Consider the following 25556-nt stretch of genomic DNA (forward strand, 5'->3'; position numbering starts at 1 on the left):
TATGTTCCAGTGCTACTCAGCACTGTCTTTGTGGAGAGCCATTCTGAAATCCCCTTGCAGTGGTTCCCAAAGTGTGAACCAAGACAAGCTGCACATGCAGCCCATGGGTGCTTATTTATAATGCCAGCTCTTCAGCCTCAACCCAGCTCCAACAGCTGGTGATGGCAGTGCACATCAGCTTAGAGAACAACAGCTCTTCCAGAAAACCACCATGACTGCCACAGCAACCTTCCTGAACGAGTCCAGGAGGCAGGGTGGCTTCAGGTCCAGGGTAAAGCTTTGGGCTGAACTGGAGTCTAATACCTGGCTCAGGTCTTTCTTCACCTTGTAGCCTTATGTGACTTATGACTTTAACCCTCAGTTTCCTCATCTGTAAAATGGGCATCATTTAGGACCCACCCACCTGAGATGATGCAAACAAAGTGCCCGCCACATGCTACTCATTCAAAGGATGTTAGCCATCACAGTTATCATTAATCATTACAATATGTCCTCTCTCAAATGATTTGAGATAGCTTATAACAGAGACATGAATACCCAGGAACGCAGGATAGCTAACAGAGAGATTAACAACAACAACAAAAAATGTCACACATAGAAAGTGGAGAGTGAGGGCTGAAATTGACACTGCAATCATCTTCTAAATTGAGGTGTGGGCTTCCCTGGGGGCCAGAGAGTTCCATGCCCCCACTGTCCAAACAGAGTAGGGTGACTGGCTCTTTAAGGCAAACATCATTCCATTGTCCCTTTGCCACACCAGCTTTACATTCTAGAAGCATCTGACCACACACACATTTGCACAAAGGCCCTGTGTAACAGGAGAGCCTCTCCTCCAGCAGCACTTCAGGTACCGGTTTCTTCAATTAATTCTCAACAAGAGCCAAGGACAAAATCCTCACATCCCAGAGGAAGAGCGATGTGACACTTACTTTGGGTGCCGAATATCAGGGAGAGAGCGGTTCAGGGAGATTTTATCACTGACGTAGATGTTAAATCCATTTTCTCGGTACGCCTGATCCACTCTCTCGGCATCGGTCATGGGGTAAGGTCTCCCTTGTTCTCCATTTCCTAGGGGCAAACAGCAAAGTCAATGGTGCTCACCAAACGGCATGGGGGAAGAAGGATGAAAAACATGATCAACCATAAAGATAAAACTTTGTGCTTGATACGGAGCGCATGTCTGGATTTTGCAGGGGGAAGAATTCAGGGGGGAGAGGGCTGAGTGTCCAGCCACAGCCGAGCCTTGCGCTTTATAAACCTCGTCCTCCTGTAATCGCCACAGCAAGTGTGCAGGGTGGACATGAGGGCCTTCAACCTGCAGAGGGATTAACGAGGACTAAGGAGGGTTACAAAACCTGGTCCGTGGGTGCCGAAGCCCATGACCCCTCCACTCTGCCAGGAGCCCTAAGCACTCCTGCCCAGGGAGACCAGGCCTACCACAAGCAAGCTGACCCGCCCTGGGCCAGTCACGCTGGCGGTCTGAATCACAGCTGGCTCCCTCTGGTGCCCAGAGAATGCTGGGAGAGTCAAATGAGAATGCTGGGTAGGTGAAGGTGTTCTGTAAACTATGAAACACTACATAAATGTGACGGAATATTATGATTATTAGGCAGAGTAAACTTTACACATAAATCAAAATGGCCACAAATGATAAAAGAAGCTTTGATTTTTTTTTTTTTTTTTAAAGCCAGTAAACAAATTAAGATCTGCTTAGCCTCAGCCAGGACTGCCTGAAAAGTGTTGCTTTGCGTCACAGATTTGATGGGATAAAGGACTATTCTTTCTTTCCTCTGCATAATCCAGCTGGGGAAAGAGTTCCTGGTGTGCCAGGAAATTACTCCCTGGGTTCCCCAGGTGCAGGTGGTGACTGGGAATGTCCACACCAAGCCCTGCAGTAACAGCCCAGGAATCTGCCACTGGCAAGGGACCCGAAAAAGGGGCAACAGAATCATTGGTCAGAAATGACCTCATCTTCTGGAGCCTGTGGTCTGAGCATCGGCCACCCTATTCAGCTTGTCAAGTAAATTTGGACAACACCAGCTTGATGGGAAGGTGCAAGCTGGGAGGCCGAGCCTGAGAACAGGACAGGTTCCACAAGAGACACCAATGCCGCAGAAGTGTCTCCTTTGGTGGCGGCAGGAGGCTGGGGCGGGGGGAGCCTCAGGAAGGCAGGACAGGGCAGCAGCGGATTCAGGCCCGGGAGCAGGGCAGAGTGGGACTCGCAGTCCGGCCCCGCCACCCCCCAGCTCAGTCGTCCTGGGCGTGCCTCTGGCCTGCCTGTGTCTTGGTTTTTGCTTTTGTATTAATTGGGATAAGAAGATTCAGTGTGATGATTAAGGAGGTTATGCAGGGCAAGGTGCCTGGTACACAGTCAGCACTGATCATTATGCGGAATGATTTCTCCTCTGCTTACTCTTTTCTTGCTAGTTAGGCCAGTGTTCTAATAATCCTGGCATAATTGTCTGGCAAATCAGCTCTTTTCAAATGTTTCCTTTTTTAATTTAAGCACCCCCCACCCTTCATTTTAAATTACTGGCATATGGAAAAAATGCATGTCATGTCTCCAGATTTCCCTGAACCTCAGTTAAGTTATCATTTCGGCTCAATTCAAAGACTTGTTGTAATCTCATTTTGTCATAATGTAATTTAAAAAAATCAATAGTGGGTGCCTTTACTGAGATAAAAATGAATAAAATACTAATCCCTTATATCTGCAGTGCTTTCCAGTGTAAAGCTACTTCATACCTGCAGCCTGAGGCTGTCAAAGCAGGAAGCATGAGTCCCACTGACAGAAAGGGAAACTGAGGCTCGAGGATTATGGGATTTCTGCGATGGTCACAGAGCGGATGAGAAGTGTCAGGGCTGCTCTCCTGCCTCCTAGCCGGGGCTCTCTGCAAGTGACTCCCCACACAATTTCCCTTTCCAACTCCCCAGTGTAACAGAAGCTGCTCCACAGACTAATTAGCCAGAGAAAACGTTAGCTGGAGCCCGCAGAGTTCACTCGACCTCACGACTGTAATGCTGGGTAGGGATCCACTCTGCCCACCAGACCTCGGTTCAAATTCCAAGCCTTTCTCTTTCTCATCATGTGACTGTGGGCCGATTACCCTACGCCTCTCAATTACAGGGCCCTTCTCATCAAATGGGCCATAAAGATTGATTCGGGGGTTCGCCGAGAAAATATGCACTGTGCAGCGTGACCCTTGTTCACGGTAGGTATTCATAAACGTGGGCTCTTATTATTACTGCTGCTCATTTTAGAAGTAAAATATCTCCCAAGAGGGAGACATTTGCTATTGTCCATTAAAGGGGGCAGAGCAAATTCCTGAACACAGCGGCGATGTGAGTGCAGAAAGGGTCGGCTCACAGGTGACAGCGCGGTGCCCCGGCATCAGAAGGCACGGTGGCAGGTGGAGAGGAGTCAACAGGAAGGAGGTCCAGATGCGCCATTAAACGCACACGTGCACACACACGTGCGAGTCCTCCCCACAGGACCTGCCCATGGACGTACCTACACGCTGAGCATCCCTTCTGATGGCTTCTTTGTCATGCCAGTCCTTCAGCTTCTGCCCATCGCCCAAGAAAAATATCCTCTTTTGTTGATTGTGTGATCCCTTTAAAAAAAAAAGAAAGACAAAAACTGTAAAAAAGAAAAGGGAAAATAAGTTTAATAACAGAGACGCAGAAGTTACACTGCTTAGGGGAGCTTTTGGTATTGACCGAATGTCCGTCACATGTTCATTTATTCGTTCCCTCGACAGAACTCTGTTAGAGCCTGCCATATGCCACCCAGGTGTGCAAAGGTCAGGAAGATGACAGGCACACACTGTCCACCCTCTTGGAACTCAAAGGGCAGCAGGAGGAAAAAAACAAAACAAATGGACATTCTTTTCACTCAAGAGGCAAAGCGGTTAGTGTGGCACTGTCCAACAGAAATACAACGAGGTGAGCCACAAACACAGCCCACATTCGTAACTTTAACTTTTCTAGTATTCACACTGGAAGAAAAGGAAACAGGTCAAGCTAGTTTTGCTATTAGCTTTTATTTAACCCAATACACTCTACGTAGAGTATCTCACCATGCGATATAAAACCTCACTGACACACTTCACTCTTTTTTTGTACTCAGCCTTCAAAATCCAGTGTGTATTTTACACTTGTGTTCACCTAGATTCATATCCCCTTCAGGTGCTCAAAAGCCAGAGCTGGCTGGTGGCTGTGTACCAGCGGGGCAGGTAAGTGACCCTCAGAAAGCGCTACAAGGGTTCTCTTCTACCGGGGAGAACTGGAGAAAGTTCCACGGGCTGGAAGGCATCCAGGCAGAGCTTCAGATGAGCAGAAATGAGAGGCAGGCAGGGCACATGGCCTGGGCACTGGCTTCCGGGTCGGATAAAGCGGCAGAACCAGGCGTGGTCGGGGTCGTGGTCATCTCTACAGTTCCCAAGAGGGCCAGTCTCAGCAAGTGTGAACACTTGGCAATTGTGTGTGAAATGTACGAACAAGCAATTGGATGGTTGAAACCAACCTCCCACCCTCAAAAAACAAACAAACAAACAAACCAGGACCATACAGCAGTCCCAAGAGAGCTGCCCGCAGGGGCCTGGCTCTGAAGGCGTTCCTTATGTGTCTGGGGAAGGGAGCCCATTCTGGTGGGCCCGTGAGGAATCAGTTTCTCTAGTTACATGAGGCTGCATTCCAGTGCCTGGGGTTGTCTGAAGGTGCCAGATGCTCTCCTGTGCCTACTGTCAATCTGAAGACCCAGCTAGAGCTTCCCAAGGTAATACTGTTTAGGGATTTTCTGTGTTCCTGTGGGTGAGAATGGCTTTCCACACCACCTTTCCCATTAAAGGTCCCCCGGACTTGTTCTTGATCCTGCGCCATGCAGAACCCAACAGCCCTACTTCCTATGTAATTGACTGCAAAGACCCTGGATGTGCTGGAACATGAGCTAGAGAAAGAAGCCCCTAGGATGAAACCATCCACATGTCTATTTATTAAGTCTCCGGCTGATTCTCAAGTTAGCTGATTTTCCACAACAGCGCAATATCCTTACAACAGCTCTAATGATAATAACAATTCTTTGTAGTTCCTCTCCTACAGACCTCTCTGAGTTGCAAGAAGAAAATTCTGAGAGCTGGTGTGCTGGATGTCTTGGTCAGAGAGGGAAAGAAAACTGTGACAACAAAGGCCACATGCCTACAGACAGTTCTCACTGTTCACAGAAATCAGAGGCTGAGCTGGAAGTGCCTTTTGTGGATTTCAACTGTGTTGAGCTACGTTTCTACAGGAGACTCCTCAGTGCTTCCTGGGGAAGGGGGAAGCTAAGGGTGGGAGCTTGGATCCCCCTTCCATCAGACCAGCAATGCATCTGTCTGTTTGCTGTACTGGGGTTCTAGGTGCGACTTCATTTTGAAAAGGTCCTCTGCTAAAAACAAAGTGACAATCAAATCTCTAAACAAGTGAAGAAATATGTGCAAACATACTTGGAAACTGAGCTAGATCCCCTTCTCTATTTCCCAAACAGGGAAACTGAGCCTTGGGATGGGTCAGGGACCTGCCCAAATAAATATATTCGTGTCAGGACTGACTGATCATGAGCTGTTTCGGCAATCTTTCCTCCAGCCCTCCCTCGCAAAGCCTCTTCCCTTTTCTGCTACCCGCAGATCGGGGGCTTCGGTTTCTTTAAGTCACTGGTGGAACCAAAGAGGCCCTGCAAACGGAGACGGCCTCAGCGGAAGGCGCCAATCTTAGCGGAAGTGGTTTGCAAAGCGTGGTCCCCAACAGAGCAGCACCTGTGCCACCTGGGGGTACCGGTGTGACAACACGGATCCTGTGTAGGTGCTAAGGGAGTTTATAGCCAGATCAGTTTCTCTCAAAGGGTGGCTCTGGGGAGACCTGGGCCCTCATTATAGATGTAAATTCCTGGGCCCCACAACTGAACCAATTAAGTCAGAGGGTCTGGAGACAGGAGGCCAGAATGATTTGTTTTAAAACCTATTCCCTATATGATTCTGATTCACAATAAAGGTGGAAAAACACTTGTCTAAATCCAGCTGCCGCATTTTACAGATATGAAATCTGAGACTAACAGAGTAGAACAGACTTGCCCTAAAATCCCATAGCTTGTCAGCCCACAAAACCAAACCAGATCTGGCTGTTCTCTCCCTGAGCTGTGAGCTTCTTGAAGGCAGGGGCATGTCTGCTTTGGTTCCTCGCTGAGCTCTCCTAGGCCGCTACCTGACTCACCTTAGGCTCCCAATACACATCAGTGGAACAAGGGAATGAATGAATGAATGCTCATCCATGTGACAGGTGGTCTAATTTAATGACTCAGGACATTCTGCTTCCAGGGTTGGAGAAACCTAGGTTTCACTTCCTGGGCAGGTGGACCTGTTTCCTTAATGGATAAACAGGGGAAACTGACAGAATAACCTGTTACTCTGTCGCTGGGAGGATGAACTGAGCTAACCTACACAAACCATCCAGCTTAGTGTCTGGCACAAAGTTGGGCCTTCTCAGTAAAGGAGTGCTACTATTAATAAATTATTTTTAGAGAAAGCTTACTGTATGATGTTTGCAACGGCCATGTGAGGGGCAATAGGAAATGGATGGGAATCTAATAATAAAACTGTGAAACCTGCAGAGGCAACCTAGGTAACACCTGAGCCAATTCAACCAGCTACTGCTGAACACAGAATTTAGAGAGTTTCCTCATTAACAGGAGATCATATGCCCATGTGAAATCCAGTGTTCTTCAGGGGGGAAAAATGTCTTAATTAATAGTGGCATTCTACAATAGAAACAAATGCCACAAGACCTTTCACAACAAGAAGGGCTCAGACAATGCTTCTCAAAAGACAGCAACTCTTATGCAATAGCAATCATTTAATATGCAAAAATGCACATCCGGAATTTTAGCCCAGAGGTAATTTTAAGTTTCTTTAATTTCACAGACTCAAAGATTTGTCTGTAAAAGTGCCGCTTATTTTCCTCCAGCAACCATCTTTTGCTACTTCTCTTGCCCTTGGTTTGCAGTATCCTTTTGCTCCAGGAGGCACTGGGGCTGGGAAGGAGCAAGGCACGAGAGGTGACAGAGTGGGTGGAGGAGGCGGGCAGAATGAATGTGGAAATCACAGTAAATAATACATTGGAAATGGATTTTGACTGGCTCCTCTGAATAACGGCTCCTGGGATCTGCGTGCTTTTACTTAATGTTCCCCTGGAAGAATTGATTAGTGTTCAAACAGCCAAAACTCACACACACAAATGGAATTTTAATCTTTTGTATAATCACTATTTAGCACCCTTTGGAAGGAGGGAAGGAAGGTGGCAAAGCAAGTCAGCTGTATTCCGCCCAAGAAGAAAGACCTGTTAAAGTGCACGCTCGGAGGACACTTGTGGCCCTGGCCAAGCTCACTAGTGTCTCCATAATAATGGGAAAAGAGCTGTGCACCCCCAAATGGCAATGCTGAGAGGGAAACTGAGGAGGTCATCGGTTTTACTCAGGGTCTGAGGGCATCACATAGGCCAGATTCTGCGGCCAATCTCAGGATGGCTTCACCTGGGCCCTCCTCTCAGCTAGCTCTACAAAGGCGTTGGCATCACTTTGTTTTGAGATTTAAACGACCCTATATAATTCCAAAAGTTTGCTTATCTGTTAAGCAGATATTCTAATAACCTTGCTATATACGCACACACACATGTGCATGCTCACAACAAAGCATTCTTTTTAAGGTTGCCTTCAACGTTATACTTCAGAGAGGGCCAGCTAGGACTTAGCTAGCCAACGTGAAAGTTACTTTAAGCATAGAAGTTTGGGCAGTTGGATAAATGTACTTTCTTCATGAATTCGGAGGACATAAGCTTGACTGTTTTGATTTATTTATTCATTCATTCCACAAGTCAGGATAACATCATTGATGAACTGAGGACCTACTATGTCCAAAGAATTGTGGGGAGACAAAGATAAATAAGATAGCCCCTGGCCTCAACAAAGATCATGGACAGGATACAAGTATTAATATGGGAAAAGGGAAAAACACACAACACTGTAAAATAAGTGCCTTGAAAGTTGTACAGATAAATTCTACAGGTATCTACAAGAGTCAAAGATTAGGTTCTACCTGAAATGGTCAGGGAAGAATTCTTGTAGAAGCAGAGTCCTTCTGAGTTGCATGAAAGGATGGGTAGGATTTTGACTGTTAGCAACAGAAGGGTGGAACCCAGCGGCAGGGTAAGCGTGGGCAAAGAAATGAGGGTTAGAAAGTAAGGGGCGTGTTTACTGGACGTCAAGGAGCCCGACCTTGCTGGAGTGGGTGGGGCACAACGATTCCTAAGCACGGAGGGCAGGAAGTCTGGACCAGAATCCAAGGGCCTTACATGTGAGCTGTTTGGCAGGAGGTGGGAGCCACAGAAGGTGTTTGTGCAAAGAGCAGGCCGGAGTAGAATTCCAAAAATAAAATGTTACTACCTATCCATTTGCAATTAATCCCTTCTTCTTGGGAGAGATGCAGGGGGAAAGGAGATTTGGTTTCCATTCAGAAGAAACGTTCCTTCTTTGCAGGCGGAGGACCACTCACGTTTCCACAAGTCAGATTCAAAAACGCGTTGACCTAACCCCAGCCCCTATCAGGCAGGCTGCTATTCTGAGAAAACCTATCTTTCACTACAGCCGGACCACGCTGTAGGAAAAAACCATCAGACCTAAAGGGTCCCGCTTCTGAGTGAACACACATACACGCTGCCACTCAGTAACCACGAGACTGCCTCTGTCTGCGGGCCCGTGCTCCGCGGGCCTTCCGTTCCACCTGGCAGTCGGCCTGTTAGTATCCCCCGCGCCAGTGACTCTGTCTTCTCAACACCAAGGCGGTGGAATCGGAAATCTGCACGGGGCCTCATTCCCTAAGAGGGCAAGGGCTTTCACAGAAAGGAACTGCTGTTTAAAAAGGCTGGTTCTATAGAGTAAGTCCTCGCTTAACGTCCTCGACAGGTTCCTAAAAACTGGGACTTCAAGTGAAAAGGTGTATAATGGAACCGATGTTACCACAGGCTAATTGGCATAAATAAGAGTTAAGGTCCTACAGCCTATTTTTAGTCACAGAAAACATCACCAAACTTCGAAAGACCCAAAACACTTCTAATATTAAGCACTGGAATAAATGTGAGCTATATCTACATTTAAGAAAGATTAATAATAAAAACAAGTTTAGATCACTATTTCCCAACCTGCTTATTCCAGTTCAGAGTCGTGGGTGGCGGGAGCGAACCCCAGTGGCTCAGGGCACGAGGCAGAAGCCAGCCCTAGAGAGGACGGCCACTAACACACCCTCACTCACTCAGACTGGACAACGTGGACTCGCCATTTTGCCCAACAGGCACATGGTTGGGATGGGGGAGGAAACCGGAGGAACTGGACCAAACCCACGCACATGTGAGGAGAACGTGCAAATGCTACAGAGTCTATTTTTTTCCTCATCAACATTATAACGAAACAATGTAGAACTAAACAACATTATCTGAGGACCTGCTGTACTTCCAAGGGTAGAACCATACCACCCATCCAATTCACCGCCGCTTTTGTACAAATGGTTCTAGAAAAGGTCATTAGCATGTTACTTAAGGTGTGAATATTCATTAAAATATTTTTTTTAAACAGCAGTGGGGGGAAAAAAGCCAAGACATTTTTAAATGTCTGTTATCTAAAGGGCAAATGAAACGTATAATAACTTTTCCATTTTAAAATGACAATTGCAACTTGAACCATTTTCTTGAGGAAGTTCCCCAACGTTTTATCCCTGGGGGAAAAACAACAATACTTTGATCATTTGATCATGTTCATCTGAGTCTCTCCACCCACCCGCCCATCTGCCCACTTCAATGCATAACGCGCACAAGCACATGCCAGGCTCTGTGCAGTGTCCAGGACACACTGGCGAGCGAGGCAGACAAGGGCCGTGCTCTCACAGACCTTACATTACTGTGCGTGGCATGGGAATGTAGACTTTAATCCAGAGCCACAAATAAAACGGTTACAGTGGCATGTGCATAAAAGAAAAGTAAATGGTGCAAAAAAGGCCCTTTCTTTCAGATCTGATCAGGGGGATTTGGTCTGTGCAGGGAGGTGAGTAAAGGCTTCCCTGAGGAAATGGATACAGGATGATTAGGAGTTAACTCTGCAGAGAGAGAACAGAGCATTCCAGTCAGAAGGAAAAGTGTGGCCGTGCAAAGGCCCTATGGCTGGGCAAACAGGATACACAGGCGGCACTGAAACAAGAGCGGAGTGTGTGGCGCACAGAGGAGCTGGGGAAGCCTGGTGCGGATGAGAGGTGGGCAGCGCTGCAGATTTTTTCTCTCCCCATGAAGCACCTGGAAATCCACGTATTTTATAATAAGGAGGTGGCAAGAACAGGTTGCATTTGGAGAGCTCTCTGGTAGCCAGGCAGGGAAGAGATTATGAGGCCAAGAGGGAGGTAAACCCGGGGAGGAGGCTAGCGCAGTGGCAGAGGCAGAGATGGCACCAACTTGGGCTAGGAAGGCGGAAGTGGGGATGGACGTACACCAATTTTTTTCTTTTTTAAAAATAGAGTCGCGGGGGTATGTAGGTCTGCAGTAAAAAAAATACAGCCTGAGAACTTGAACACATGGGTAATGACTTCATCTTTAAGGTCCACAAGTTCAAGGTCCCATGGACGCAGGTTCAGCTGACCTGTGGACGGAGCCCAGATCTCCTCTCACCCGGCCTGGAGTAACATCTCATGTTACTTTCAAGTTTTAATCCTGTTCACAGAGGGCAAGTCAGACCTAACAGAATTGGATCAGACATATATTTAACCTTCAGGAATTAAATGACACGTGGACAAAAAGAAAGAGAAAGCAGTCAGAAAGGGCAGGGGGTCTGGTGATCTTCCTGTCCCCACGCTCGGTGGGCCCGTGCCCTGGGTGTGTCCCTGGAGGCCTAGTTCTCTCTGGCCCCTGGAAATGTGGGCATTTGGGTGCGGAGTGAGCCTATTCTTGGAAGGTAAGGATTTTATTACCTCAGAAGGCACTGTGATGACTCCAACCAAAGAGAGTCATCAGCTTTCATGGCAGAGGAAAAACTGCCTCCACCATTAAACTGGACTTTGAAGAGGTGGTTTGTCTTTATATTCCATGGATGACTGTCAAGGCCAGTTCTGATTTTGTGTTATTTCCCCGTAAAGGGGTGTGTTTATTATAACCCAATCTTTCCATAAGGCAAAACTTGACTATACTATTGTCATTCTCTCCAATGTGTAGCCAGGCAAACTGAGGCGTGGGGAGAAAACTGATATGAAAAGTGTTTTGCAAGCTGCTGACCCCGAGTGACCCGCAGAGCTAACGGTTCCTACCTCACACATCCGCCCATGCCTTCCCTCATCTCGGTGTCTAGAAAGACGCTCGGCACGCAGTCTGTTCCAGGAAAGGAAAATCTGCTGAAATGAATCATTCCTCCGCACCTTGTCCACAAGGGGTCTTGAAAGTCTCCGTGGATCAGATGTATGATCAACCACAGGAAACCCTCTCACAAATGTTCTTTCCAGAGGCTTGGCAAATTGACCATAACAGAGGGTCATTACGGGTAAAGACAGACGCAGGCGAAATTGGCAAGCTGAGGAGAAGGCAAGTTCCAAGCCTTTCAAGGACTGAAAAATGACTGTAGACACATCCAATTAGTCTTCCAGTTGGGGGATTAGGACTGAGCCCCCAAGTAATAGAGTAGTTGTTCTCTTAGTAGTAATATCGCAAACATCGCCCCCTGCATTCTGAAGGTGGCAAAAAACGTGTATAAGAGCACTTGTTTTGGAGTCTGAAAGACCCACCTCTTGCCACAATTCAGTATCTGGCACAAAGGTTATTGTGAGGATTAAATGAGATACAGCAAGTAAAAGTTCTTAGCAGCATTAGGATTTAGGAAGGAGTAAAAATCAGAGCTACCATTATTAGCTATTATTTGAATAGTACTTTGCAATTTACAAGGCATTTTGACCTATATCATCCCCGCTCTTCACCGCAGTCACACTAGGATGAAGGCAGGCATCGCCGACCTAGCATAATATTCTTCCTTGCAGGTCCCAGACTCTGAGAATTCTTCTCGACCCTGTGCTCCCAGTGGCCCTTGCCACTTAGCCAGCATTGGCCAGATGACAAGCCCCATCTGCCACTCCTGCCTGGGCTGGAAGAGTGAACTCCCAGGTACACCTGGCAGGCTGTGATCCATTGGTTGATTTCTACAACCCCAGATCTTCAAGCTGGCAGGCTGTTCGCTGCTTACAAAGGTCCCACAAGGTGCGGGGAGGTGAGGAGGGGAAGCAGAAGGAGACTGATGGCTTTCCCGCCTGGCGCCGCCTCCTGCCCCCTGCCACACAAACCTTAGTTAGCCTCACTCTGGCTTTCTTGTTCTTGCACAATGATCTCTTAGACATACGGTGCTCCAGGCAGGACAGATGAGGTGTAAACCGCCCCAGCACACAGCATGGTCTTCTCCAACACACCACTCCGCTGTGAAATTAGGCACTCCTTCAGGGACGTCTCCGAACTCCCAGGCAAGCTTTCCCTGACCTCCCTGACTAGATAATGTCCCTGAGTGTGCCCTTATAGCATCCTTACCGCTCCTCTGTGATTTCACATTCATTTGAGTGATTATTTCATTATTGTCTGTCTCTCTCCAAATTGTGAGCTCCATAAGGGTAGGAGAGAGCAATTTTTGTTGAATGAATGAATGAGCAGAGACATCTTTTGTTTTATCTTTTCTAGATGAAAGAAAGTCATCCATGATTAGACATGTCTAATACGGTCACAAGGATTTAATACCATAAAGGGGTTCTGAGGATTAACTTCATCCTCTGACTAAATGGCCTCAGGTCAACTTAATGAGCTGCAAAACTCTAGAGAGAGCTGGTTCACTTGATCCCAAAATGATTTCTAAAAGATGCAACAGACTTTGAACTCTTCCACCTTCCTCCTCCTCCTCTCATTTTCAGGCTGTTTCCTTACTGTATTCCTAACCTTAAGGTTCGTGCAGAAATTGCTGGTGTCCCCCAGGAGTTGTTCTCTTTTTCTTCCACAGTAATAGAAATTTTAGCTGGGAATAGGGCCGCTCAGAATAAAGGCGCCATTTCCCAGATAGTTCTGCAGTTGCATGTGGTCAGACTAGGTTCTGTCCCATGAGTTGTGAGTGCAGGTGTTGAGGAAGTCCATGGGACTCCCTGAAAAAAAATCATAGGTGTATGCACCTTTGCCCCTCTTCTTCATTCCGTCTATCTCAATGCCCAGAATGCAGATGGCACCATGTTGGAATATGAGGCGGAGGCCCGCGCTCTTGGGGTGGGGAAGCTACTAGGGGGAAGGGGCCTATGTCCCCAAGGACTTCATGGAGTCCAACTTTTATATCAGCTCTGGACTGCAAACTCCGGACTTTTATGTGAGTGAAAAATGAATTTCTATTGTGTTTAAGCCATTCAAATCTAATCCTAACTGATACAACCTTCTCCTGAAGCCTGAAAGCCTGAGAAACAACTTGGTGTGGTAGAGAGGATCCTGAAGGAGGATCCAGAAGAACCAGGTTTCAGACTCCTGACTCTGCACTTACAAAGAGCACGACAGGAGGCAGGTCCTTGTCTCTTGCTTTTGGACTGTACAATGCAGGCCAAAATAGTATCTGTCTATGACATAATTATCTATTAAAAAAAAAAAAAGCTAAGTCCCTAGCTGGTGTGGCTCAGAGGATTGAGCGCTGGCCTGTGAACCAAAGGGTCGCAGGCTTGATTCCCAGTGTAGGACACATGCCTGGGTTGCAGGCCAGGTCCCCAGTAGGTGGCGCGCCAAATGCAACCACAGATTGATGTTTCTCTCCCTCTCTTCCCCTCTCTAAAAATAAAAAAAATCTAAAAAAAAATATATAGCTAAGAACTCTACAAAAAAGCTAGTATAATTAGCGAGGTTAGAAATGGCACAGAACACAAGGTTGACATATGAAAATCAACTGTATTTTTAATGAAACTTGACAATTGAAATAAAACATACCATTTGCAATGGCATAAAAAATGTTAAATATTTGATGGATAAATATAACAAAAATGTGCAGAACACTTCTGAGAGAAATCAAACATTTAAATAAATAGATACATCATGTTTATGGATCAGGAGATTTGAGATTGTTAAGATGTCCCTCACTCACCAGAGAGCTAATCCTTCCAATTTTCAACCCTTACATATTCTCATGCCCTCTTGGAGATTCACAAAGTATATTAACATATTTATAGTCTGTGAAGTCACACAGAAAAGAAAGCTGCTTAACTTTGTTTAATCCAGCATTTCACACATTTATTTGAGAAGCTCCCCCACCCTCTAGAGAATGATTAACATCCTAGGGAACTCACAGACCTCAGTTTGAAATGTGTGCTAATAATGACAAGGTTTAAGAGGGAGAACACAACATGGTTCCTCCCCTCTGCTATGTGCAGCAGCTTTTTTTGTTTGTTTGTTTTCTTTAAAGCACATAGACGTGGAATAATTACACAAAGATTTCAAGCAGACATACTAATAATGTGAAAGGAGAGAAATAAATTTTGTGTTAATATAAGATTTTTCTAAAGGATGGCATTGGTCAATTGATAACGCATACCTTATCTATCTGTCTGCTCACCCATCCATTCATCTATCTATTCATTCACCTAATAAATGTTTATTTACTGTGCAACTATTAGTTAGCCTTGGTTTAGGTGCCTTAGAGAATATCAAAACAGACACTGCTTCTATGTTACAGACTAGATTTGAGATAATTTCATTCTAAAAATTGCTATTGGGATCTGGGAGAAGAACCATGAATTATTCTCCTCGAATAATTGTTCTGGGAACAATTCAGCGGAGGGTTTTGGTGCTGGGCCCTGATGGATGGGTATAACGTGGGCTGGTAAAGGTACCACATGAGCAAAGGTGATGAGGTTGCCTGGGAATATTCCTCTTTTGTCTCCTACTCACGCAGAAGGCTACAGACTGTCTTATAGGCCTTGCTTGCTGTTAACGATCACTTTACATTTTTTGAATGGTTTCCCATATGTAAATTTCTCCCCAAAACCCTTGCTTAGCTTGAGAAACAATGCATTCAAAAATGGGGAGGGAGGCTCTTTTTTTTTATTCTAGAGAGTTTAGGAAGATTTCTCAGGATGGCAGTGGTAGGTTGACTGAAAGTGGCTCCAGCCCTCCAGCCCTCCCTGGACCTGTGTGCTTTGCTATGGAGTCACGCGCTCCTCCCATTAAGAGTTGGGGTCTATTTCCCATCTTCTGAATCTGGGTAGGCTTTGTGACTTGCTTTGGCAAAAGAATGAGAAACTTGGACTGTTGCACTTTTTTTTTTTTTGTTCTTCTGCCTCCTCTAAGAGAATAAGTCTAGGGTGCTTTGCAAGAAAGATGTGAAGGGCAAGTGGAAGATAAGATGTGTGGAGAACCAAGGTCATCCTAGACCAGATGACAGATATGAGAGACACCAGCCAAGGCCAGCAGAACCCCCTGGCCCACCATGGCTGACCAGAGATGCAGCAGAAAACCTAGTTGGACCACAGGAACCACCCAAATGATCTGTGGATCCATCAACAGTAATATATGATTGTTGTTTGACATCATTGAGCGTTGGGGCGGTTTGTTATGCAGCACTGTTTGAGGTAATAGAAGTGACAAAATGACCTTAGAAAGGAGTTAGAGAATTCAGTTCAGTTCTGTGTTTGCAAGCAAAGGCGCCAACACAGAACTATAACTTGGAATCCTGTTCTCTTGCTTCACTTTTTAAATATCCAACTCACACCCATCTTGCAATGCTAAGTTAAAATACTTTAGCCTCAAGAAACCCTAATTCTACTCTCCTCCACTTAAATATAATATTTCCTCCCATTGACCACTCACTGCACTTTCTCTCCTCTGCTCTTTCTGGAAGTCAGCACTTAATGTCTCAAATTATAGTCATTTGTATCCATGCCATTCTTTTCTACTGGATTCTAAACCAATGCTTTCAAACTCTCTGTGAGGAAGGACTACTTTGCTTTAATTTCCCATTCATGGTGAACCAAACCATCTGCCGTAGGCAGAATTCTAAGAATGACTCTCAGCGACCCTCATCCTCTTACACTGCCTGCCTCTTCGAGTGCGGGTGGGACTTGTGAAAACGATGACCATCTCACAGCACTGCCCTGTCCCTTCAGCATCCTGCCTAGCAACGCCCCAGGTTCAATTTTACCTGAAGTGGCTGCAAAATCCACCTTTAAACATTTCCTTGTCACTTCAACCCAGGAAAAGCAACCCAAGGGTGACCCAGAGTCTGAGTGCCCCTCGGCCTGTGCACGGCTGCTCCACAGAAGGGCAGGACGCATCTGCAGCTACAGCAGTGAAAGCAGCCGCCTGCACACAGGCCTGGGCCGGCCCAGCCTCCAAATGAGAAGGGGAGCAGAGGACTGGGGAGGTGAGAGTGGCCTGAGAGAAAACATTTAATTCTGTTATTTTCAAACTGTATTCAATGGATCCCTTCCAGGTGGGGCAACTGGGGATTGGGGGCAGGGGAGTCCTGGCCGAAGGGGCTCCAATTTCTTCACTGTCATACATTCATTAGGCTTTCAAGTAAGATTATATGACAAGAGTTCCAATGCTTAAAAAAAAAAACCCCAAAAACCACACAAATCAAGTTTGAAAACCAATGATTTGAGCCAATCCCTTCCTTGCACTTTATAAAGACAAACCTATAATTTGATTTGTAATTTCAAAAATAATAAAGGCACATGGTGAAAGATTCAAAAACTCAAAAAAGCATACAATGGAAAATAAATCTTTCCCCAGTCCCAACGCTTAGTCACACTCCCTGGAGACAACCACTTTTAACAGTTTCTTTAGTGCTCTTTCCAGAATTTTTAATAAGGAAACTGAGCCCCTGAGGTTGGCTCGTCTGAGATTATTAGCCAGGGCTGTTTACTGGATGCTACGCACCAGACAGTTCTCTCTTCCTTTATAACGTGCAAGTCTTAGATGTTTCCACAGATTGCAAACTCTCTCCCCAATCCATCTGCAGCTTTGGAAACCACACATTATGCATCTTCTGGCCTTACTCCCTGAACAGGAAAATCTCAGGCCTTTTTCGTGTGACTGTATTTCCCCACAGCCTCTGCATCATATGGTGGAGAAACAACTGGGATCACGTTCTCAGCTGGGCAGTGTTCAAGCCCCGAGCAGCAGCTGGAACAGTGCGTGCTCAGCAGTGGCCTGAGCCAGGCTGGCACCAAAGTCCTGGAAGGGGCAACACCTCTGTATCCCTGACCTCAAGAGACCCTCCAGCAGCTTCGGTTCCTCTCTGGGTGCCCTGTGCACCTCTCCCTGGCCCATGGCCCTCAGGCTGCTGTCCCCCCATTCCCGACCTTCCCACCTACTCGCTGTTCCCGCCGTCTCCCTAGCATCTCCTACGTGCAGCCCCCTTTCCCGCCTGCCTCCCATTCTGTGCCCGTCTCCAGGCGGAGCCCATTTACTGCCTAGGAGCCAAGAGGACAGGGCAGCAGAGCCTCTTCCTCTCCTTGAGAAATCCCAACGAGCCACCATTTATTGGGCTTCCTACATGCCAGCCTTATCCTCACAACAAGAAAACGGATGGGAACTTGGAGCAGGCGACCCCAAGACTCAGGAGGGAATTCTTCAAGTTATTGCAGCTGAGGACTTGTTCTTGACCCTGAGGCCTCTAACGTCACGTCCGCCCATTGCACTGCCCACATCACGTTCCTAAAGGGGACGAAACACCTCCAGTGACCCTGGCAGACTATTACCAATTCTCCTCCCTCTCAAGGCTCTTGAAGTAGGCTCTGAGCATGAGAGAAGGCCCTAGATCTGTGAAGAAATTAATCCCACATTACTTGTCAGCAGAAGTGCAGACTCCCTGCCGTTGCCTAGGTTACCTGCCTGGAGCGTAAGCCACTGCCGTTCACTCCCCTATTTACCTTAATTAATCAGATTGGCCTGGCTCCCTCTGGAGAGGTGCACAGCCCTCTCCGTTCTCCTAGGATAAGCAAGGGAGTTGGGGAGCCCCTTCCTGGTGAAGTGACCGAAGTACTTACTGCAGGCAGGCTGCCCTGGAGGCCAGTGTGGCCAGGGAGATAACCACAGAGGGGTCACCTGGAACCCAGGTATGAAAAAAGAGGCTCCCTGTCAATGGCATTCACTTGCCAAGAAATTTAAACTATGGGCCCTGGCTGGATGGCTCAGTTGGTAAGAGTACTGTCCTATAACTCCAAGGTTATGGGTTTGATCCCCAGTCAGGGCACATAAAAGAATCAACCAATGAATCCATAAATAAGTGGAACAACAAGTCAATGTCTGTCTGTCTGTCTCTCTCTCTCTAAAAAGAAAAAAATAATCTAATAAAAATTAAAAAAAAAAGAAATTTCAACTATCACTCAGAAGGCAAAAATACGCTCCCAGGCAGGGAATAATTACACGTTGCATTATATGGACTATTCATAAAGAAGGTGTGAGACCTGAGAAAACAGCTGTTTCATATGTGAATGGCCCCATTTCATATTTCATGTTTTAAATATTACACAAGGAGGCAGAGTAGGGTGGGAGCTTCTGTCTTCACACTGCAGAGGGCTTAATTTCTAGGTAACACGCTCTGTCAGCTGACGTGAGTCTGCACGTGGACTCTACATGCATTTCTGGCTTTCAATCCCTTCCTCTCTTGGAGTGCGTTTTAGTTTCCTAAAGGAGTGCGTTTTAGTTTCCTAAAGATGACCAGACACGTGGCACTTACTGGGTCATTGTCTGAAATGTCAGGGCTCAAAGAACACAAAATTTATAGACAGATTAACTTCCGCTTTTCACCAGATAGAAATGGACACATAAGACAGGCAGACACACCCACAGACACACACCCTTGGCCTTGGAAGGCTTAAAGGTAGCAAAACCCTCTAAGGAAGCCTGTGACTCTATTGTTAAACCTCACACTAAGCACACTAAGCACTATTTTCTCTACAAAAAGCCCCACCTTCATTTATAGGAATTAAATATTTGTCCAGGCTCTACTGTTCTGTTTCTTCAATCACATCACTAGTTCATGTTTGTTCTCCTCCCCACCCCCGCATTCAAGGCATGGAGTGAGAAACACAAGGTGTTCCCAGCAGGTTAATCCCCATTGACCCCACCACCTGATGTCCCCAGAAGCTGTGATTTCACATGTGACCCTGGGCTTGACACTTTAACGGCCAGGCCTCAGTTCCTTCATCAGAAGAGGCGGGGAGACAACTGCTCCCCAGGCTACTTCATCAGCTGTACAGAGGCTCAGAAAAGACCACGAACATGAAAGCATCTTGTGACGATGAAGGGTCAGACATGTGGAAGCGGTCATCATCATCTTCCGAGCTGGGTCACCCATGAAACCGGCAGTCTCACGTTGTTCAGCTGTGGATGTGAAATCACTTTGCCCATCTTGTCTGTAAAAAGCCTGTTGAGTTTGTGGATCCAACTCATCTCCAGCCTGGCCTGACCCTTGTTCTTAGGCAAAATGATGCTAAGTCCAATTAAGTCTATAACTGGTTATCCAGTCACACATGGGACTGGAGCTGGACAGAAGTCTGTAGTTCCGTGGGCTGTAATGCCAAGAAACGGCGCTGCTCCCCACATCTGAAATGACCTCATGAGTGAAATCCTTGGGGCGGGGAGGAACCCATGCCCTCACAAGGTGTGTGGCTAACTCAGCTTTGGTGACGGACAGTCTGTTTATTGCACTGTTGCATATGCCAGCTGACCTTGCTAATATCTGCTCAAGCTGCAAACTTCCTACTGAAGTCCCCATGTTATGAGCAATTATTTGGCTCTGTGCAAAAATGTTAATTTCATGCTTGGTAAACACATCTCTTGTAAAAGACCAACCTCCCTATAAAAATTGCTTTTGACATCCCAAAGATAATCTTCAGGGGAAAGAAAAAGAAAAAGAGGGAAAGAGAGCGGGGTATCCGCTTAATCATTTTTACAACCTTCTTTCTCTTGAGCCTTTTTTTTTTTTTAAATGATAAAAGAGAGGTGTTGACAGGAAGGTTCACCAAGGAGACAGAGAAATACCCAAATCAACGAAGACTAACTTCTAAGGATGCTTAGATCCTTCCTTGCAAGTTCCTTGTGCACTTCCAATTAGGTATGAGGAGTTCGGGATGCCTGCAAATGTCACATGCTTCAGGCTGACTGACCTTCAGCATCTTGGTGTTAGAGAGCCTTGAGCGATGATGACCTTGGTCTGAACAGCTCCCGGGGCTGGCGAGGAAAAAAGGCACGGAGACGAGATATCCTGCCAAGTTCCCACAGAGGTCAGCGTGGGGCTCAAGATTCGGGCCTAGGGACCCTGACTCCGTGGCAGTGTGTGTTCAGGCAGCATGTGGCCCCAGAGCAGAGAGAAAATCTACATAGTTTTTTTAAAAGTTAAGGAGAACGACTCCAGTCATTCTCTTCCCCAGTGATTCCCTACAGCGCTGTGTGTTCCCTGACACCCACCCCCTGGAACAAGAAGCCAGCTGAAGAAGCAGATGGCATAACTCCATTCGAGGAGCATTTCTTCGACATCTACTAGCAGCGCTTCTCAAACAGCACTTTGCTTAATCTTAAATATTCAGCCCATGTCTACAACCTTACTTTCTATTCTATTATATGGATGTCTTACTTTAACTTTATTGTAATATAAAAATGTTTCTTCCCTGTTGTCTCTAAAGAGTTTGAGTAAATCCATTGTTTCTGGAAGTCATGTCTTATTTCTTCAACATAAAGTCACTGTATGGGAAGCCCGTACAAAGGGAAAGATCCAATTAGCTACAGTATTAGCAGGTGCTAAGCTCTAAACAGTGGACCAAAAGGCCCAGCAAGAGGGGTACAAGGAAAGGGGACATCTTGGAGCAAGGTTCTCCAGAAAAATGGGTAAGGCTTGTTTTGGTTTTTGTTTTTTTTATATGACAGCCCTTATCCTTATTTTCCCTGGCTACAGATGTTGGAAAAGAGAAAAACACAGAAAAGAAAATTTAACCCCCGCCCCCCGCACCACAGGAAACTGGGTAAAGGGTACACATGATCTTTTCGTAATATTTTTACAACTGCATGTGAAATCTGCAATCATCTTAAAATAAATTTTTAAAAAATCCTTCATAATCCCACCAACCCAATAATAACCTTTGTTAATAATTATGTGGTGACCCTTTTTAACTGGTTTCAATGTATATGCCTGAAATCTGAAGACCTAATTGGAGGTCTGGAACTGGCTTTCTTCGCCCATCATTGTGTCAAGAGAAATTTCCGGTTATTAAATGTTCTTTGAAAGTATTATCAAAGAGTGTATATATTCTAATACATGGATGAATCATATCCCCTCCTGATGGACACTTAATTGCTTCCAATTTTCCACTATTAAATTTTTTTCACATTACACATATTTTAATAAAATAGGAATTTTTTTAAGTTTCAATAAACATCCCATACATCTCACATTTCTGATTCCCTCCTTAGGCTGGACTCTTGGAAAGAAAAGCCCTGGATTATTTCTTCTTTGAGGCTCTCATTGCACCTTAACAAAATTCTTTCCTGATGCGAAATCAAGGTGGGCAACATTTTTTTGTTGTTGTTAAATGAGGTTGAAAAATGTCTCAAAAGCAGAACTCCAGGAGACTGCAAAGTGCCTAATTGGTAATTTTCAAATGCAGGACCATCTGGGAGCCAGGCAAGAGGGTCCAGGAAACCCAGAAACCCACCTGCCTGCAAACTGGGGTGGGTGCCTCATCCAGCTGTCACGCTCTCCTCACATCTCAATGCAAAATGATCTCTGAAAAGAGACGCACTAAACCAGGACATATGGGACTGTCTTTTGTAAAAGGAGGTTGTTCACTCTTCTCCTAGGAGGGTAATAACTTGGGAAATATGCATAAACCATTGCTGCTAGGATATAAACAGCATGAAATTATCCAAACTTGGAGCCATTAAAGATGCACATTGTGAATTTAGAATCAAAACACTCTATAAATTCATAGCAAATCTGCACATTGAAAAATCAGCCTGCAGACTGTAAAAGCAGTTGGTTTAAATGCTTTTGCCAATGCTCCTGACTCTGTTTCCGGGGGGGGGGAGGTGGGAGGGGGCACGAGGTGTGAGAGCAGTGGGCTTCTTGCTGGACTTCTCATCCACATCAGGAAAACGGGGCAGCTCTGACGAGCCTTCTAGGTTGGACATTCCTCATGGCTGGCTTTACCGTTTGTTCTGGGAGGGATGTGGCTCAGTCCTTCTTCATGTCTCAAGACTGCGTGACACCTTGCTGATTTTTCCGTATTTGGGGGAGTAGGCCAAGAAACAAGGAACTTGGCAAGTCACCACAAGGCTCTGTACATCCCCACCCCTAGTATCAATACTGCTGATGGGGGAAGAGCATGGAAGGTTTAGAAAATTAACTGAAAACTCTTTCTCCTCAGAAATTATGTTTGCTGGCTATATTGTAGGGTTCCCTTGCAGAAGAGAGAAAAAAACATCCCCCCCCCGCCGCCTCCTCCCCACTCTGGGAATGAGGTCAGGAAGGAGCTGTAACTGGTGGCTCGCCTGGTGTCACTTCAGCTCACTGGAGGTCACAACAAACCCTCCTCTTTGACAGCGGACACATGGGCCCACATGTTTGGTTGGGGTTTCAAGTACTCCCTAAGAACAGGTGAGTGGGCCCTGTGCGGCCCAGAATGGAATTGATTCCCCCTAAGGAACGCTGAAATGAGAGCTGGTTTAGTCTCATCCTGGACTGAGACCAAAGGGTCAAGGTGGAGAGTTAGAAAGCCTTTTGACCTGTCTTTGTCCCTTGGTATTCTAACATTTCCACCTGTGAAATATATAAGAAGAGAGAAAGAGAGAGAGAGAGAGAGAGAGAGAGAGAGAGATCAAAAGACCAGAATAGATGTCTTAGGTGGATCTGGTCTTCAGCCACACAGTTCGTGGCTCACAGCTCCCAAACCCCTGGGAATTTCTTAAGCAAAATGGTGTCTCTTGTTATGTTAATGATTGACTTTAGGATCCCACCCACAGAAGGGGGCTGGTTGATGGCAGCGGAGCCTACCAAGTGGTTATAGAGGATTAGACCTTTCCAGTCCCACCCCTGATTTCTGGGGAAGGGAGATGGGGCTTGATGTTGAATCAATGTCCAATGGCCAATGACTTAGTCAATCATGGCTACTTAGTAAAGCCTCCATAAAAGCCCAGGGACAGCTCAGCCCTTTTTACAGAGTTTTTGCTGGGGAATCAGAATGCTTACTCAGGCCATTGCTTACACACACACACACACACACACACACACACACACACACACACTGGAACTGGGTCCAGGAACCCCATTCACCATCTCATTGTCTTTCAAAAATATTATTTACCAAAACAGTCAGATAGTTTGAAATATTATAATAAAAATCTTATTTATCAACAATTTTATTGATCAAAAATATTATTTTGAACAATTTCAATAGAAGTGTTGCAAGAAGAGTAAAAACTAGAAAACTTGTCACGAAAGTTTACCACTTAATCTTATTTTACATTGATTCACTAACCTGTCGTAACATTTTTTTTACTGAATCACGTGAAAGTAAATTGCAGGTGTCATGATGCTTCACTGCAAAGCACGCACCTCCCAAATGAAAGAGCATCCTCCTAAATCACCACAATTCCATGATCACATTAGTGTAAACTATTATCTAATATATACTCCATATTCAAATTTCCCTCTGGTCCCCCAAATTACTTTTTATTTAATTTTAAAATTAACATGATTCATATAACATAAAATTCACCCTTCTGACGTGTACAGTTCAGTGGTTTTTAGTATTCTCAGAAAGTTGTGCGATCCTCGCCACTGACTTTAAATCACTGTCACTGCTGCAAAAAGAACCCCTGTACCAGGATCTGTCACTCCCCGTTTCTCCCCCCTGTCGCCACCGAAAACCACTCATCTATGTTCTATCTCTGTGGGTTTACCTATTCTGGACATTTCATACAAATGGAATAATGTAATATGTGGCTTTTTGTATCTAGCTTCTTTTGGGTAGCATAATGTTTCAAGGTTTATCCACACAATAGCATGAATCAGCAGTTCATTCCTTTTTATTGGTGAATATTATTCCATGATGTGGTCATACCACATTTTGTGTGTTCATTCATAATTTTATAAACATTTGGGTTGTTTCTACCTCTTGTCTGCTATGAATAATGCTGCTACTATGAACATTCATGTATAAGTTTTTGCATGGATGTATGTTTTTAAAAAAGATTTTATTTATTTTTACAGAGAGGGGAAAGGAGGGAGATGGTGAGGGAGAGAAACATCGATTGGTTGCCTCTCACATACCCTCGACCAGGGCCCTGCACACTACCCAGGAATGTGCCCTGGCCGGAATCAAATTGGCAGCCTTTAGGTTTGTGGGACAACGCCCAACCCACTGAGCCACACCAGTCAGGACATGGGATGTATGTTTTCATTTCTCTCGGGTGTATACCTAGGAGAGGAATGGCTGGGTCGTATGGTAATGTATGTTTTACCTTTAGAGGAACTGCAGGCTGCTTTTCAAAGCGTCTGTACTAGTTCACAGGCTCATCAGCAACGCATCTGAATTCTGACTTCTCATCCTCCCCAACACTTGTTATTGTCTGTCTCCTCATTGTTTTTTACAGCTGTTTTTCTCCTCAAACCAGAATCCAGTCAGGGATTCTGTACAATATTTACTTGCCACGTCGCTTTCATTTTCTTTAATCTGGACCAGTTCCCCAACCTCCTTTTGCCTTTTCTGATATTAACATGAAAATAACAAAAAGAACCTGGGCCAGAGAAGGAGTTCATCCCTGACTCTGGTGGATCCTCTCCACTGCACTGGCCCCCTGGGAGCACCGAGGGGTACCCTCCAGGGACGGGACAGCCTAGCTTTGTAAGCGCTCTGGCCGGAGCCCAGCTTAGTGACAAGCAAAATGATGTCACACCTTTTAACTGAGAAATGTTTCCCAGCAATGGCACCCAAAGGGAGCTCAGGGGAAGGACAGCAGGTGAGGCTCAGGTGGAGGAGAGCATGTCTGAGGGGCACTGGGGAATCCGGGTTCCAGCCTCACAGTGGCCCTTGGTGACACCTGCCCAGCTAGGCTGTCTTGAGTGTTGGAGTTAATTGGGGTCACTGAACTACAAGGGATGGCACTGGAGAACAAAGCCCACCGGCCCCACCACAGTAATGAGCTCTGACAGGTATCACCTCTCAGACTGCGGCTAATTAAATCCTCCACAGCTGCTCTCACAGGAATGAAGATAAAGCACTGAGCTGGGGGGGACAGAGTTGGGGAACCTGGGACCTGGTCCTGGCTTAGCCACGGGTTCCCCGCAGGACCCCAGGCAGGCAAATCAGTGCCTCCAGGCTCCTCCCTAACCTATAACGTGGGGGTAGAGGAACATGTGAGGTTTTGGTGAACATCAAGGAGTCTCTCATTCTAGACAGGATACTGTCAGTTCTGTTACTGAACAACTCGGCTGCATTCTCATCAAA

General features: G+C 45.9%; 1 protein-coding gene across 1 annotated transcript in view; it reads right to left on the reverse strand.

Moving 5' to 3' along the window:
- Positions 1-25556, reverse strand: part of GALNT10 (polypeptide N-acetylgalactosaminyltransferase 10) — a 175452-nt gene that overhangs the window by 94873 nt on the left and 55023 nt on the right. The window contains exons 2-3 of the mRNA XM_054568136.1: positions 3512-3614; positions 930-1068 (exon numbers count right to left, since the gene is read on the reverse strand). Coding sequence (XP_054424111.1) covers positions 930-1068; positions 3512-3614 — 242 coding nt within the window. The remainder of the gene's footprint in view (positions 1-929; positions 1069-3511; positions 3615-25556) is intronic.

The sequence above is a fragment of the Pteronotus mesoamericanus genome, unplaced genomic scaffold, assembly GCF_021234165.1.
Source record: "Pteronotus mesoamericanus isolate MK-2021 breed Mesoamerican mustached bat unplaced genomic scaffold, CSHL_Meso_final contig_2, whole genome shotgun sequence".
Lineage (NCBI taxonomy): Eukaryota > Metazoa > Chordata > Mammalia > Chiroptera > Mormoopidae > Pteronotus > Pteronotus mesoamericanus.